Below are 18266 nucleotides of genomic sequence, written 5' to 3' on the forward strand. Positions count from 1 at the left end.
TTTTTTGATTGCTCCAAATTTTGGATAAAGGAACTACTTCTAGAGAAAGCTATGAAAAGGATATCATATGTCACTCTACAATATATATAACAAGAACTCAAATATAATAACTTACAATTTGACATAGTTTAAGAATTATGGATACTAAGTCAAATAATGCTATTGATTGTAAGACTTACAAAATAGAAAGCTTCGTATGATGCAAGGGAAAGCACATAGTAGAAATATGCAAACATTTTAATTTTCACAGAATTCCTTTAAAAGGAATAGTTATTTGAAGACCACAGCATGGAATGCACAAGGGGGGAAATTAGAACAAGTTTTTTGGGAAATATGTAATTTGCCAAACCACTTAATGGATCCAAGTAAGCTGTAACAAATCAAGATCGTGAAGCAGTATGGTTTGGGTTTATTTTAAGCCTACAGAAGTATACCAGGAAAGCATGCTGACTATAAATGTAACCCTTTCTTATACATAGAAGGACAAAAGAAGCACAATATGGTTTTGCATGAAAGGCAAACAGAAAGACCAAACAATAAGTGTAAAAAATTACTGAGGTCATCTTAGAAACCATATAATCTGGTTAGCAGCATAATTCAAAAAAATAACAGCAAAAAATTAAATGTTCATTAAATGTGTTTCAGATAAAATTCACAGTCATAAATGAAGATAGAAAGAGAGAAGGAACCTATATTTTATTTCTGATCCTACATAGGATGGCACTTTAACAGTATTATTACAAAATAAATACTATTAAAATCCCACTAAAAAACTTATTCAATTTGGCCGCAATTAAAATTTAGCAAATAATAAAACCTTGAAAGCCTTGAAGACCATCCAGAAGTCTTCATTGGTCCAGAATGCAGTGGTGCAGGGAAGGGATAGGCCTACCATGGTATACCCATGTAACACTCATGCATTCTAATGTGCACCAGTTGCCAGTTTGCTTTCAGATATGATTCAAGGTGTTGGTCATTACCTATAAAGTCCTACATGGCATAGCGCCTGATTACCTGAAGGAGCAGCTAATTCACATAGCATCTGCCTGATTTATTTGACCTGGCAGATGGAGTGCACTCCAGATTCTTCAATTAAACAAAATTATAAACTGTTAAGAATCTCTGGGAGTTGGGCAGCAACAGGTTATTAATGAAATGAAATGAAATGAAATGTCAACATTTTAAATCAAGATAAAAGTTGATCGTTTCTTAACAACCATTATGTATTTTCCCATATTTTAAACTTCAATGTATAGATTGTGATAAGCTTCACTTTTCTTATTCTCCCCACCCTCCAACAGAAGAACAGTACTACTCTAAACAGTGTCACGTGTATCAGAACTCATTAATTTTTAAAATGCAATTGGGAATTGCATTCTAATGTGCACCAGTTGCCAGTTTGCTTTCAGATATGATTCAAGGTGTTGGTTATCACCTATAAAGTCCTACATGGCATAGCGCCTGATTACCTGAAGGAGCAGCTAATTCACATAGCATCTGCCTGATTTATTTGACCTGGCAGATGGAGTGCACTCCAGATTCTTCAATTAAACAAAATTAAATTATCGGGACCCTGTAAGTGCACTTTCTGTATATCAGAACCTGTCCTCTGGAATGAAGTTCCCCCCCCCCCACACACACACGCTAAGATTTGAAGGCCCCCAACCTGCTGTTGTTTCAAAGCTTCTTGAAGATTTGACTATTCACCCAGCCCTTTGAAGCCTCATTTTTTAATAATTCATTTCATTTCCATTTATCTTCTCTATCTGCCTTATTTGATTTCATGTTTGTCATCACAGCAAACAGAAAGACCAAACAATAAGTGTAAAAATTACTGAGGTCATCTTAGAAACCATATAATCTGGTTAGCAGCATAATTCAAAAAATAACAGCAAAAATTAAATGTTCATTAAATGTGTTTCAGATAAAATAAACAGTACTATTACAAAATAAATACTATTAAAATACCACTAAAAAACTTATTCAATTTGGCCGCAATTAAAATTTAGCAAATAATAAAACCTTGAAAGCCTTGAAGACCATCCAGAAGTCTTCATTGGTCCAGAATGCAGTGGTGCAGGGAAGGGATAGGCCTACCATGGTATACCCATGTAACACTCATGCATTCTAATGTGCACCAGTTGCCAGTTTGCTTTCAGATATGATTCAAGGTGTTGGTCATTACCTATAAAGTCCTACATGGCATAGAGCCTGATTACCTGAAGGAGCAGCTAATTCACATAGCATCTGCCTGATTTATTTGACCTGGCAGATGGAGTGCACTCCAGATTCTTCAATTAAACAAAATTAAATTATCGGGACCCTGTAAGTGCACTTTCTGTATATCAGAACCTGTCCTCTGGAATGAAGTTCCCCCCCACACACACACACGCTAAGATTTGAAGGCCCCCAACCTGCTGTTGTTTCAAAGCTTCTTGAAGATTTGACTATTCACCCAGCCTTTGAAGCCTCATTTTTAATAATTCATTTCATTTGTTCCCATCTAGTTTTGTCATTCTATTGTTCTAATTTGTTGTTGTTTTAAACAAATTATAAACTGTTAAGAATCTCTGGGAGTTGGGCAGCAACAGGTTATTAATGAAATGAAATGAAATGTCAACATTTTAAATCAAGATAAAAGTTGATCGTTTCTTAACAACCATTATGTATTTTCCCATATTTTAAACTTCAATGTATAGATTGTGATAAGCTTCACTTTTCTTATTCTCCCCCACCCTCCAACAGAAGAACAGTACTACTCTAAACAGTGTCACGTGTATCAGAACTCATTAATTTTTAAAATGCAATTGGGAATTGCATTCTAATTGCTGTAACAGTACTTCAAAGAACTTGTGCCTGGTGCTTTTTTATAAATCACATTTCTCCTTTGTGGCTTACATAAACTAAATGAAAGAGTACGAGTGGTGTTTTAATTATGAACAAAATGGACATATACCAAGCTTTTGGCCTTGCTAATTTTATGACTCAGTTTCAGTTTCTACACTTCAGATTAAGGGCTTATGTCAATGATGAGCAATCTGTGATCATCCAAATTAACAACAATGCCCAACATCCCTGCCTCATCTGCAATTCAGTAACATTTGGAAACCTGCCCATTTCCCATTCCTGGCTTATATGAATCATAGCCACCAACAGCCATGGGGAAAAGTCATCTCATGCTGATTTCAGCCACATAAATTTTAGAGGCAGACTTAAGAAACCACTCACATCTGAGATTCAGCTTCTTATGACATTAATGTTTAGTGAAAACTAACTGCAGATTAAGTTCTCCATTCTCTGGAGCAATTCATATTAACTTTTTCAAACTTGAAATGAGTTGAAATCACAAAGGAAATGTACAAACACATATGTACACACCATAAAGGCATGTGCATATGGCCATGCATTTATATATAGAGCAAAAATATAATTAAGACCAGTATAAGGACAAGAACTCTGCAGGTTGTTTTTTTTTAAGAAATGCCAATTCTCTTTATTGAGAAAACAGATTATCCCATAGTTCCAATCACTTAGAAATTCTTGCATGTTTGCTTTCTAAGTTTTCCACAGCAGTCCCTGAACACAAGGAGGTAAACAATAATTTTCTGAAGACAGTTTTGCAAAACAATGTTGGACTACTTAAGACTGATCTGCATCTAAGTCTTACCTTGCTTATACCTTCATAAAGCAATATGATGACAATAAAATGCTTTCTTAATTGTTAGATCAAAATCAATTTGCCAATTACCTGACAGGACTGGCTTCATAACTCTCCTATGTAGGGAGCCACATGCAAGAGCAACAGTTTTAGAAGTTTACAAAGTTCTCTTTGCATTAATACAAATTGTGGATTTATAGATTTGCAGAATTGTGCAATACAGAGTTGTGTAATTGCTCCTACACACACACACACACCCGATTCATATTAATTGCAGATTGTTTTATCTGTGATCCATTGAGTATTTTTAATAGAAAAGCAGGACAAAAGTTCCTAAAGGAAATAAAATTAACATGCCTTAAGACCTTTTCATTTTCATTTTCCATTTATCTTCTCTATCTGCCTTATTTGATTTCATGTTTGTCATCACAGCAAACAGAAAATAATACACATTAAGAATTACTTATCAAATGGCATGTTGATGTGAATGTTTATATTCACATATGTCAACTCTATCAGTCACATATGTTCTTAAAAAAAGAAAATAAGCAGGCAACAAAAGACTCCAGAATATATAAAACAGACTCTATATAAGGAAAGCTAACTTGAAAATAACCAAATGATGTTTTTTACAGGTAATAAAACTCTTTGAGGTAATACCCAAGGCTTGATTTATGGTCAGTGATTGTACGAATGAGTGTAATTTTGACAAGCTGGGTTTTTTTAAAAAAAAGTTTTGATCTGCACAGCTTTGCTTGCATAGGTGATACTGAGAAACATATATTTAAAAAACAGAAGCTATGTTTAATTGTTTAAAAGATAAATATTTTCTATGATACTAAATTATTATCTCATAGACTTTTCATAAAGAAACTCCCAGGTTCAGTTACTAGCATGTCCTTAACTAATCTGAAAAGGGAAATAAACCATTAGATAACTGACACAGACAAATAAAGTTGAGAATAAGATAAGAAAAGGAAGTTATAAATCCTTTAATTTGTTATTTTTTGTTGTTCTCTTAATATTGCTCTCTTAATATTGTCAGTGTATTACACTAATTGTATACATTCTATTATACAAAGGTGATATAAATAAGCATATAATATTTATAAAATATAATGCAAATTTCCATCTCTTTCACAGTTAAAACAAATTAAAGAAGTTGCTATGTACTATCATGTCAAAGGACAACTACATTTTTCTGCTTATCCTACAGAGAACTATTAAAAAATTTAGCTAGCTTTATCTCTGGCTCTGAACCAGATTCAAAATATGGCTATTGATAGATTTTGACAACATTGGAAGGGCCTTAGAAATGGGTAGTGAGAAGATTATATATTTTAAAATTCAAAGGAGAATATTTTTATTTACATATCATACGATTATTCCATAAAATAAAAGCCAGTGTATTGTCTACTTTCTAGGTTTTGCTATTAACTAATAAACTCTCTGGAATACAAGGGAATTGCAATAATTTTCTAAAGAAACTTCTCCAAAACAAAGTTTAAAAGAGTTCTGAAGTTCAACTCATGTTGCTAAAAACTGCATGAGATAAAAGGATAAAAAGAAAAATGAATCAACTTCTCATTCTAAATATAAAATTGGTCTCAATCAACTTTTTAAAAAAAAAAGTATAACAGACCTGGATCCATAACTCTCTTTTTTGTGGCTTCCATTAGTTCCTGCTTAATCCAGGCAAATTTCAGTTTCTTGTCATTTTAAAATTCTTATCCTTTCTCTACACTCAAAATCCCTTCTTGGCATTTTAGCTAAAATCAAGTTTGGTGTAAATTGACTGTTTGGTGTAGCTTCCAATAATCTTTACAAAAACAGAAATAAATACTACAGCTTATTTCATAAACAATGGAGAAAAGCCCTCTTTATTTTATCTTAAAACTAATTAGTATAATCCCAAGGAAGAAGAAAAAATATAAATCATAAGATTCTCATTTCTTCCAATTAGTCAGTATCTTCCTATATATCTTCTTTTTCATTTCAAAATTTTTATAATTTTTTTTCTTTCTTTTTCTTGGTCTATTATTAAGTTATCCTTTTTTTAAAAAATGGCTTTTAAGCAAATAGTGCCAAAAGTTATTAAAAACTTTGAAATTTCTTCAGCTCAGATTCAAAAATTAAAAGAAGAAATCAAAAGGAAGTAAGAAATTTTTACAGGAGTTTTGGAGAGTCACTTTTAGAAATAGATCAAAATTTGATGAAATAGAGAAAGAGATGTTGGATTTCAAGGAAGTGGTGGAAGAGCAGAAGAGGAAATGAAAATGGTAAAGGATGCAATTGCAAATATTAAGTTCTTGTATTCAGATGCAGGATGATCTTGCAGAATTTAATAAAGCTAATTTAGAGCTGCAAAGGAAAATAGAAGAAATTCAAAAGATCAAAATAATTGGAACTTAGATAATAAGATGGAAGATATAAAGGCAAAGGTAGATAGGGCAGATGAAGAAAGAGTAATATTACAATATAGATTAATGGAATATGCTATAAGGGTGAGGGGTTGAAACAAAATAGGAAGGAAAATATAATGCAAATTTCCATCTCTTTCACAGTTAAAACAAATTAAAGAAGTTGCTATGTACTATCATGTCAAAGGACAACTACATTTTTCTGCTTATCCTACAGAGAACTATTAAAAAATTTAGCTAGCTTTATCTCTGGCTCTGAACCAGATTCAAAATATGGCTACTGATAGATTTTGACAACATTGAAGGGCCTTAGAAATGGGTAGTGAGAAGATTATATATTTTAAAATTCAAAGGAGAATATTTTTATTTACATATCATACGATTATTCCAAAAAATAAAAGCCAGTGTATTGTCTACTTTCTAGGTTTTGCTATTAACTAATAAACTCTCTGGAATACAAGGGAATTGCAATAATTTTCTAAAGAAACTTCTCCAAAACAAAGTTTAAAAGAGTTCTGAAGTTCAACTCATGTTGCTAAAAACTGCATGAGATAAAAAGATAAAAAGAAAAATGAATCAACTTCTCATTCTAAATATAAAATTGGTCTCAATCAACTTTTTTTAAAAAAAGTATAACAGACCTGGATCCATAACTCTCTTTTTTATGGCTTCCATTAGTTCCTGCTTAATCCAGGCAAATTTCAGTTTCTTGTCATTTTAAAATTCTTATCCTTTCTCTACACTCAAAATCCCTTCTTGGCATTTTAGCTAAAATCAAGTTTGGTGTAAATTGACTGTTTGGTGTAGCTTCCAATAGTCTTTACAAAAACAGAAATAAATACTACAGCTTATTTCATAAACAATGGAGAAAAGCCCTCTTTATTTTATCTTAAAACTAATTAGTATAATCCCAAGGAAGAAGAAAAAATATAAATCATAAGATTCTCATTTCTTCCAATTAGTCAGTATCTTCCTATATATCTTCTTTTTCATTTCAAAATTTTTATAATTTTTTTTTCTTTCTTTTTCTTGGTCTATTATTAAGTTATCCTTTTTTTTAAAAATGGCTTTTAAGCAAATAGTGCCAAAAGTTATTAAAAACTTTGAAATTTCTTTAGCTCAGATTCAAAAATTAAAAGAAGAAATCAAAAAGGAAGTAAGAAATTTTTTACAGGAGTTTTTGGAGAGTCACTTTTTAGAAATAGATCAAAAATTTGACGGAATAGAGAAAGAGATGTTGGATTTCAAGGAAGTGGTGGAAGAGCAGAAGAGGGAAATGAAAATGGTAAAGGATGCAATTGCGCAAATATTAAGTTCTTGTATTCAGATGCAGGATGATCTTGCAGAATTTAATAAAGCTAATTTAGAGCTGCAAAGGAAAATAGAAGAAATTCAAAAAGATCAAAATAATTGGAACTTAGATAATAAGATGGAAGATATAAAGGCAAAGGTAGATAGGGCAGATGAAGAAAGAGTAATATTACAATATAGATTAATGGAATATGCTATAAGGGTGAGGGGGTTGAAACAAAATAGGAAGGAAAACTTAAAGGAGATTTTTACGCAAGCCTTTGCACAGATAAAGGGTGTGGAGCCAGAAGATTTTGAGACTAATATTGAAAGAATTTATCGTGTTAATTCTTGGTGGGCAAGACAAAATAGAGTACCTAGGGATGTGGTTATTTATTTTACAACTAAAAAGGTTAGGTATGAAATTTTGCAAGCCTTTTATAAAAATAAATTTCAGATATTGGGACAAGATATAAAAATGATGAAGGAAATTCCTCCTAAAATGTTAAGAAACAGAAGAGAATTTGCTTTTTTGGTGGATGAGCTTAAGAAATATCAGATACATTTTACATGGGAAGTCCCAATGGGTTTGTCAGTGAATTTTAGAGGTAGAAAGTATTTTCTTAATTCTGTTATGAAAGCGAGACATTTTTATATTAATGTTTTAAAGAGTGGGAATTCTTTGTTGTTAGATGCTAAGTTAACTGGTTTGGAAATGATGGAAAATAGAATGGGAGAGGGGAGGAATGTTTAAGATGTGAATAGGATGATTATGGTTAATTTTTGGAATTGATCTGTTTAGGATATAAATTATAGGATTTGTGTTATTTGCTATTTGTATGGTATAAATCTATAGGATGATATTACTCAATTGTGAAGGTTGGAAAGTGAAATTTATGAATTCAGATAATGTGGATGTAATGATTTTAATTGTTTACTGTTATATTGTGGATGTAGTCTAAATGATTATTTGCTTGATATTTGATTGATGGAGTAGTATTGGAAGATTGAATATTAAATCTTGAAAACCTGAATTTGAGAAGCTGGATTGTAATTTAAGAAATGGACTTATGAAATCTGAAGGAATATACAAGTGGGCGGGGAAAAAAAAATTTGAACTTTAGAAGATGGACTAATTTTTAAAATGGACTATAAGACTATAAGAAGAATGGACATTAAATGTTATGGCAATTGAAGAAATATATAAGTGATAAAAATTTGAGTTCGAGAAGATGGACTGTAATTTGAGAAATGGACTTATGAAATTTGAAGGAATATACAAGTGAGAAAAGAAAAAAATTGAATTTGATAAGATGGATTAATTTTAAAAAATGGACTGTAAGAAGAAGCAATATGTGAAGTTGGTATTGTTTCTTTTCTTTTTTTTTATTATTCTTTCCTATCTTTTTTATTTTTATTGTGAGGGGATTTATAGTTTTAAAAAAAAATTTTAAGGTGGGAGGTTATACATATTTTGTATACTTTAGCTTGTGATTGTTGGTTATAATACCCGGTATTTGCTCTGGGAAGTCTGGGGGGAAGGGAGGGGGGAAGGGAGGAAATGAATCAACAAGTGATACATGGACTGATTATTAATGTACAGTAATTTTTGAAGATATGAAATTAAAAAAATTAAAATGATATTGGGGATGCTCGACTGCCATTTCAGGAAGAAAAGGAGAGGAGTAGAAGGAGGAAGAAAGTAGATAGGAAAGTGTAGAGAAGGAGAAGGGGAATAAGAGGGTTAGATAGGGTGGAAGAAGGGAGGAGTGGAGAAGGAGGAGAGGAAGTAGTAAAGTGAAGGGGATGAAGGATAAGGGAAAGTAGTAGAGGGTAGAGAGGGAAGTTGTGTAGAAAGGAAGTGGCAGTCGGGCAGGCCTGAATTAGTAATAAATAAAAATTAATGATTAATGATGGATAATAGTTTGTACATAAATATGATGTTGAAAAATGGAAATAAAAAAATTATTTATTAAAACTAATTAGTAGATTTAAAAAAAAATCAGTACATTTTTTATGAAAACAAGAATTACCAGTCAATGCTTTATGAATAGCTTTCGTACCACATGAATGGAGCTCTGTGAAACAACCAATTTGTGAGAAGACTTTTCTGCAGTTTATACCAGTAAAATTTCCTGTGAATCTTATCAAGATAACAAAAAGTTACCAAATGTACATACTTAGATAAAGTATTACATATGTCATTGTTGCATATATTATGCAGATCATTATCTGTACTGGAAACTTGGAAGTATGGAACAATATTTACAGTGTTAATATAATTATAACACTATACATTTAATTATCTTTGACAGAGCTAGGCCCACATTGTATTTATGCTTGAGTAAAGAAATTGAGCTTTGAAAATAGAACAAAATAGATTATATATCCATTCTTATATATACTACAATATATATATTTTAAAAAATCAAGAGAATAATCCTTTGCTCACTGAATTTTTTCATGCCATTAAAACGTAAAAAGCTTATATGTTGCTTACCTGAATCAACAGCTGTGACCAACATGATATATTCCTTCTTTTTTTCCCTATCTAAGCTCTGTACAAGGTGGAGCTCTCCATTTCCTGAGAGAGTAAAGGCACCATCTTCATTTCCATAAATAAGAAAATAGGTTAGTTTGCTATTTAGTCCTTGATCATCATCTCTTGCCACAACCTATAGAAGCAATGAAGCATGTTACTTTGAATATAATGGCTTTGTTTATGTTCTCTTCATTCAAACACTTTTCATGTTTGTGGTTTTTTATTTGACAAAAATCTATCCATTAAACTAAGAGTTATCAGACTGTTTTTGAATGATTATGATGTATTATTCTTGATTGTTTTTGGGGGAAGTTAGGAATTGATGATTGTAGGGGTATAATTAAGTTGGGACGAAATTTTTTTAGCATATGTTTGTTTTATTTTTAACTATACCTTGTGCCCGTTCCAGGAAGTCGGGGGAGGGGGTTGTGAAGGGGAGGGAGAGGAGGGGGAAGGGAAATTTTGTAAAACTTTTGAATAAAAAAAATCTATCCATTAAAAACTTATTTACATTGATTTAAAACAGAACTTATTATATGTACAGTACATATTTAAATATTATTTTTAGCTACTTAAAACTTTTCTGAACTTGCTGCTGAACAAGAATAACATATATATATATAATGTTGTAAAATATTATATATATATATATATATATATATATATATATATATATATATATATATATATATATATATATATATATATTTTCTGAGGTTTTCGCGGGTGTTTGTATGTAGGTCTTTGGTTGTTGGGTTTTCTCCCGTGTAAAATTGGAAATGTCTTGGCAGCGTTTGACGAAGTCTCATTCGTCATCTTCAGGCTTCAGCTTCGACGAATGAGACTTCGTCGAAACGTTGCCAAGACATTTCCAATCTTACACGGGAGAAAACCCGAACAACCAAAGACCTACATACAAACACCCGTGAAAACCTCAGAAAACAAATATTGCACCTCTACGGGGAGGAAATCCACCATCTGACCAGGACCTATGGAAAACTAGAAGTCCAAAGAGCTTCCACGAAGCTGAAGCCTGAAGATGACGAATGAGACTTCGTCGAAACGTTGCCAAGACATTTCCAATTTTACACGGGAGAAAACCCGAACAACCAAAGACCTACATATATATATATATATATATTTATATATATATATATATATATATATATATATATATATATATATATATATATATATATATATATTTATTTTCACACACACACACACATACAAACACAGTGTGAAGATGGTACAAAGCACCTTGTTAAATGGATGCACAGTCCGTCTAACTGGGTCAAATCTTGTTTGACTTTTTCAAGTTAACTCAAAGTAAGTTAGACACTGTTATATGCTGTTCTCTGTGTGTGTGTGTGTGTGTGTGTGTGTGTGTGCAGATGTGTGTGTGTACAATAACATATACATTCTGATCTTACTAAATATTATTATTCCTTTCTAAAATATACTAACCTGAAGAATGATCCTTGGTAATGTTTCTAGATTTTCTGGGACATTTACAGTATAGGGAGACAGCTCAAATGTAGGAATGTAATCATTAATGTCCAACAAAAAAATGCTGACGACAGTGGTATCAATCCGGGGACTACTTCCACGATCAGCTGATTGAATTGTTAATGAATAGGATGCTATTTTTTCTCGGTCCAAAGGCTTTGCTATTGTTATTACTCCTGTGACAGAGTCAATCCGAAAATCACTATTTGTATTTCCACTGATTATAGTATAGCGAACTTGCCCATTGGAACCTTCATCGTTATCTGTTGCAAATACTTGGACTACATCTGTCCCCGTCAGAGTGTTTTCTGCAATCTCAACTTTGTACAGTTTTTGAGCAAAAAGAGGGTTATTATCATTGATGTCAAGGATTATTGCAACTATATCTGTAGATGAAGAGAGAAATGGTTGTCCTTTGTCTGTGGCAATTATAGTCAAGGTGTAATTAGAAACTGTTTCTCTATCAAGTTCTCCAATCAACCTTACTTCTCCATCTATAGTTCCAATACTGAATTTGTTTCCTGAAGGATTTAATAAATTATATTCAATATAGCTGTTTGGACCACTATCTGGATCAGTTGCTTGGGCTTTGAATATAATGGTGTCAATGGGCGTATTCTCTGGAATGTATGTCAGTTTTGGGGAGATAAAACTGGGAGGATTATCATTGACATCAAGAAGAATAATAGATACTTGTGTTGTGCTTGTATATCTGAAGGCTGGAGTAGAAGCCATATCATTAACTTGAACAATCAGGCTATAGAAAGATTGGCTTTCACGATCCAATGTTTGCTTGATGCTTAGAACACCATTTTTGTCAATACTAAATTGTCCTAGGCTATCTCCAGAAGTAATACTATAGGACAACTGTGAGTTAGAACCTAAAAAAGAGAAGTTGAAAAGAAAGATTTAATAATTCCAATCATTATGAACATAAAACAATACAAACTTATATGTGACTACATTTATATAATTTATACATAGCTACATTTAGTGGATCCAGGCCTTTTTTGCTGTGGCAATATGAAATATCTCCCTCCACCTAAGGAGACTAGTTTTATCACAGGTTCCTCAAAACTGTATTGAAAAATCGGGCCTGGAGAAACCTGGGTGAACAATCAGTCAGAACCAGTGGTGGTAGTCAGCCGGTTTTATCTGGTTCAGGTAAATTGGTAGCGGCAGCTGCGGGAGGCTCTGCCCACCCACCTGTACATCATCACGTCCCGTTTTTTATGCTCTGCACATGAGTGGAAGGGTCTGCTGACATTTGCAAACCAGTAGCGAAGTTAAGTAAATACCACCCCTGGTCGGAACCCGAGTGAATCCGTGTAGTCAATCAGACCCCCGGTGAACAGTCATGCCTGGAGAACCCAGGGACTGGTGAATTATGGATACGTTTTTAATACTAATAATTAGCTTGGTATTTATTGTTTTACCTTTGTTTTACAGTGCCTAGAGTGACTTTTCTTCAAGAAGGTTGGCTATATAAATTTGACAAATTAAAAATGAAAGATTAATCTGTCTATCATTTTTTTTAAAATTCAGGATCTTGTTGAAGGTATTTTGGTTCTGGTTAAGCAAATGATCTGAATTAGTGTATTTTAAGTATTTTAACAAATTTATCAGATGAAATTTCATTAGCCATTTCATCTGATATGATGAAATATCAGATGATATCATATCAGATGAAATGGCTAATGAATTGATTGATTCAATTGTTTCTTTATCTGTCTACCACCAAAAACTTTTTAATGGAATGGGTTAGCAAATATTTAGTATTTACTTAAAGTTAAGAAGAGTTGTCTCCTGCATAATTCAGATTATCCATAATAAATTATTGATATGACACTGATTTTGTATAGGTATAATTGATAATCAGTGAGACAGGTATTTAGTTAGCTCTCCAGTACAAATCTACTTAGAAAATATATCCAAATCATTTATCAATACAGCTGGCTATGTTTAGGCTGTGTGTAGCAAAAACTATCAAGTTACAGCTGAATTTTTGCCTGAATCTAAGTTGAATCCAAACCATATGGAAATTAGCACTTCAGAACTCCTACCAGATTCAGTTCAGCCTAATTTTGTGCTGACAGAAATCTTGCTGGTATGACTAGAATTTGGGCATGGGTAATTCAGTTTCTTCCTTGTTCCACATATTTTCCAATCTATTGTTTCACTTTGCTAACAAAATATCGTCTGCTGTAACAGTTGATCTTTCCACTGACAAAAGGGAATTTTATGTGGTAGAAGTAAATTGGGACATGACCTTAGTTGAGGTCCAAGGCAATCATTCATAAGTGAACTACTGCATCCTGAATAATTGTATTTCAGATTATTGTTTGAAGTAAATACCCAAAGTTAGGTTTACACGGTTCGTTAAAGAAAATTAATGTCTAATTTTAACAAATTTTATTATTGTCAGCAGTTTGATTACTAGCAATTAAATGTGGAAAATGTGTATTTAATTATATGAGTGTGCCATAGTCAAAAGTTACTACTGGTGGTGACTGGGGTTGACAGTTTATCCTTGGACACACAGAGGTGAGGAGGGGTTACTTTTGAGTTGATGCATTTCCTATTTTTTTAGCCACCCAGAGTTATTTCTGTAGCCAGCTATATCAATTATTTAAATGAATAATTCTAAACTCTTATTTATAAATAAAGGAAAGAAAAGCTGTGTATCCTAATTTCAGTAAGTTTATAATGTCCTCTGCACAACATTGCAATAAAAGCTGGTGAATGTATTGCACATTGGAAAGCATAGGAGATGACATTTGAACTCATAATGAATAATACAGACAGCAATAACTCTGAGTTCAAATGTCATCTTATATTTTTACAATGTGTAATATATTGAACTGAAACCAATATCCATTACCTATTGCATCCTTATGCTAAAAGCAAAGCATTCATAGCATTAAATAAATAATGTGGAAATATTATCTACCTAATTTAATATAAAAAAGCTCAAGTTTATTTTTAATGGATTTTTATTTTCTAGCTTGTCTTTTTTAATCATTTTACTTTTTTCACATTGTAATAAATATCAGATATTAAAAGAATCAATGGTTTCTCAGAAAAAGGAATATGAAATATGAATTCAGACTAACATTCAATTATTAATCACTACTATTTATTATTTTAAACTACAGATGCTTTATTATTTATATATATATATATATATATATATATATATGTGTGTGTGTGTGTGTGTGTGTGTGTGTGTGTGTGTGTGTGTGTGTGTATGTATGTATGTATGTATGTATGTATATATAAAAATGTTCTGAATACATTTTATGCTAAATACACACATATATACTTTGTTCAACATTCTCTAATTCTCTGCAAATAAAAATTGCACAATGTGTTATAGAAGGGATTGTAAGTACTGATGACATTGAAATCAGGCTGAATGTTTGTTCAAAGGAGCTTCCTTCAAGTATGTTTACCCTTGAATTTGGTTAATTGTAAAAATACTTATGATCATAATAGTTTAGTTTAGTTTAGTTTTATTAGATTTTTATACCGCCCTTCTCCCGAAGGACTCAGGGCGGTTCACAGCCACAATAAAATAATAACAATATACAAGTAAAAAGAAATTTAAAAAACTTATTATATAGTTGGCCAATTCTAAAACCCTTAAAATTATTATATAGTTGGCCAATTCTAAAACCCTTAAAATTTATATCAAAAATTAAAATTCAAACCCTTAAAATATCAAAATATAAAATTCCTAAGTCCCTCGTGAGTAAACAAATACGTTTTCAGCTCGCGGCGAAAAGTCCGAAGGTCAGGTAGTTGTCGCAAGCTGGGGGGAAGTTTGTTCCAGAGGGTAGGGGCCCCCACAGAGAAGGACCTTCCCCTGGGGGCCGCCAGCCGACATTGCTTGGCGGACGGCACCCTGAGAACTCCCTCTCTGTGTGAGCGTACTGGTCGGTGGGAGGCGTGTGATGGCAGGAGGCGGTCCTGTAAGTACCCTGGCCCTAAGCCATGGAGCGCTTTAAAGGTAATAACCAAAACCTTAAAGTGCACCCGAAAGACCACAGGCAGCCAGTGCAGCCTGCGCAGGAGTGGTGTTACATGGGAGCCGCGTGCGGCTCCCTTTATCACCCGTGCAGCTGCATTCTGAACTAACTGGAGCCTCCGGGTGCACTTCAAGGGGAGCCCCATGTAGAGAGCATTGCAATAATCCAAGCGAGAGGTGACAAGAGCGAGAGGTGACAAGAGCGTGACAAGTGCACAGGGCATCCCGGTCAAGGAAGGGGCGCAATTGGCGAACCAGGTGAACCTGGTAAAAAGCTCTCCTGGAGACGGCCGTTACATGATCTTCAAACGACAGCCGTCCATCCAGGAGAACACCCAAGTTGCGCACCCTTTCCATTGGGGCCAATGATTCGCCCCCAACAGTCAGCTGTGGTTGCAACTGACTGTACCGGGGTGCTGGCATCTACAGCCACTCCGTCTTGGAGGGATTGAGCTTGACCCTGTTTCTCCCCATCCAGACCCGTATGGCTTCCAGGCATCGGGACAGCACTTCGATAGCTTCGTTGGGGTGGCCTGGGGTGGAAAAGTACAGCTGCGTATCATCAGCGTACAGTTGGTATCTCACCCCAAAGCCACTGATGATCTCACCCAGCGGCTTCATATAGATGTTGAACAGGAGAGGCGAGAGAATCGACCCCTGCGGCACCCCACAAGTGAGGCGCCTCGCGGTCGATCTCTGCCCCCCTGTCAACACCGTCTGCAACCGGTCAGAGAGATAGGAGGAGTTAAATGGTGCCTCCCACTCCCAAACTCCCTAACCGGTGCAGCAAGATACCATGGTCGATGGTATCAAAAGCCGCTGAGAGGTCTAATAGGACCAGGGCAGAGGAACAACCCCTGTCCCTGGCCCTCCAGAGATCATCCACCAACGCGACCAAAGCTGTCCGTGCTGTAACCGGGCCGGAAGCCGGACTGGAATGGGTCTAGATAGACAGCTTCATCCAGGTATTGGGGTAGCTGACTTGCCACCACACTCTCTACAACCTTCGCAACAAAGCGAAGGTTGGAGACTGGACGGTAATTTCCCAAAACAGCTGGGCCCAGGGAAGGCTTCTTGAGGAGGGGTCTCACCACCGCCTCTTTCAAGGCGGCAGGGAAAACCCCTTCCAACAAAGAAGCGTTAATGATCCCCTGGAGCCAGCCTTGCGTCACCTCCTGTGTGGCCAGCACCAGCCAGGAGGGCACGGGTCCAGTAAACATGTGGTGGTATTCAACCTCCCCAACAACCTGTCAACGTCCTCGGGAGCCACAGGGTCAAACTCATCCCACACAATCTCCACAAGACGAGTCTCCGCCCTCTCACCAGGATCATCCCAATTTTGATCCAAACCATCCCGAAGCTGAGCGATTTTGTCATATAGATAACCACTAAACTCCTCGGCATGTCCCTGCAAGGAGTCATCCCGCACCTCCTGATGAAGGAGAGAGCAGGTCACCCGAAACAGGGCGGCCGGGCGGTTATCTGCCGATGCAATGAGGGAGGAAACGTAAGAATGCTTCGCTTCCCTCAATGCCACTAGGTAGGTCTTAGAATAAGACCTAACTAGTGTCCGGTCAGCCTTGGAACGGCTGGATCTCCAAGTACTCTCTAGGCGTCTTCTCCGGCTTTTTATTTGTACTACTTTAAATTGCTGCTTTGAAATTTTAACTTTGCCTTTGTGTTTTGGACTTGATTTACTTGTATCCTACCTGGAAACCACTTGAAAGATTGTAAATATTATAAAATAAATACAGATAGTCCTGATTAAAATCCACTCATTCAGAGACTGAATTTATGAAGTGCTAAATAAGGACAATTTACAATGGGTCTTTGTAGCTGTAACCATCCCCATGGTCATTTGACTGCTATTTGTAACCTTCACTGTCAGCTTCCAACAAACAAATAAGATGGTATATAGTTGCATATAATGATCACATGACTGCAGGGCCCTGTAACCATGTGGGATTTCCCTAATGGTAGCAATTGTGCCTTACAACTGTGAAGCTTAGCAACAGAGTTTCCAGTCCCAATAACAGTCCGTAAGTGAGGGCCACCTATGTGTGCTTGTGTGTGTATGCCTACAAATATTTATTTTTTTTATTAATTCAATTTCTATACCGCCCTTCTCCCGAAGGACTCAGGGCAGTTTACAGCCATATTAAAAATACAAAAATACACATAATATAAATAACAAATTTAAAAACATTTAAAACTAATATATTAATTGGCCAAATTGCTAAAACAGTCAAAACCAACATAAAACCCTTTAAAATTTAAAAACTATAATTAGAATACATTTAAAATACATTTAGGCTAGTCCCGCACGATTAAATAATAAAGTTTTTAATTCCCGCTTGAAGGTTCGGAGGTCGGGGAGTTGGCGTAACCCCAGAGGTAACTCGTTCCAAAGAGCTGGTGCTGCCACAGAGAAGGCTCTCCCTCTGGGAGCCGCCAATCGACATTGTTTGGTCGACGGCACCCTGAGCAGGCCCACTCTGTGGGAGCGCAGAGGTCGTTGGGAGGCTATCGGTGGCAGAATATATGGAAACAGCAATAGCATTTAGATCTATATACCGCTTCACAGTGCTTTTACTTTAAGCGGTTTACAGAGTCAGCCTATTTCCCCAACAATCTGGGATCTCATTTTACCCACCTTGGAAGGATGGAAGACTGAGTCAATCTTGAGCCTGGTGGGATTCAATGTGCCAAATTGCAGGCAGCTGGTAGTCAGTAGAAGTAGCCTGCAGTACAGCATTCTAACCACTAAGCCACCGCGGCTCAGTGAATTGAGTGTCAATAGAATGTCAATAAGACATTTTC

General features: G+C 35.0%; 1 protein-coding gene across 2 annotated transcripts in view; it reads right to left on the reverse strand.

Moving 5' to 3' along the window:
• The window catches only part of FAT4 (FAT atypical cadherin 4), a 127968-nt gene that overhangs the window by 38688 nt on the left and 71014 nt on the right, over positions 1-18266 (reverse strand). For both annotated transcript variants that reach the window (XM_058192931.1, XM_058192930.1), the window contains exons 5-6: positions 11378-12300; positions 9869-10043 (exon numbers count right to left, since the gene is read on the reverse strand). In XM_058192931.1, the coding sequence (XP_058048914.1) occupies positions 9869-10043; positions 11378-12300 (1098 nt within the window). The remainder of the gene's footprint in view (positions 1-9868; positions 10044-11377; positions 12301-18266) is intronic.

Source organism: Ahaetulla prasina, chromosome 8 (genome assembly GCF_028640845.1).
Source record: "Ahaetulla prasina isolate Xishuangbanna chromosome 8, ASM2864084v1, whole genome shotgun sequence".
Classification (NCBI taxonomy): Eukaryota; Metazoa; Chordata; class Lepidosauria; order Squamata; family Colubridae; genus Ahaetulla; species Ahaetulla prasina.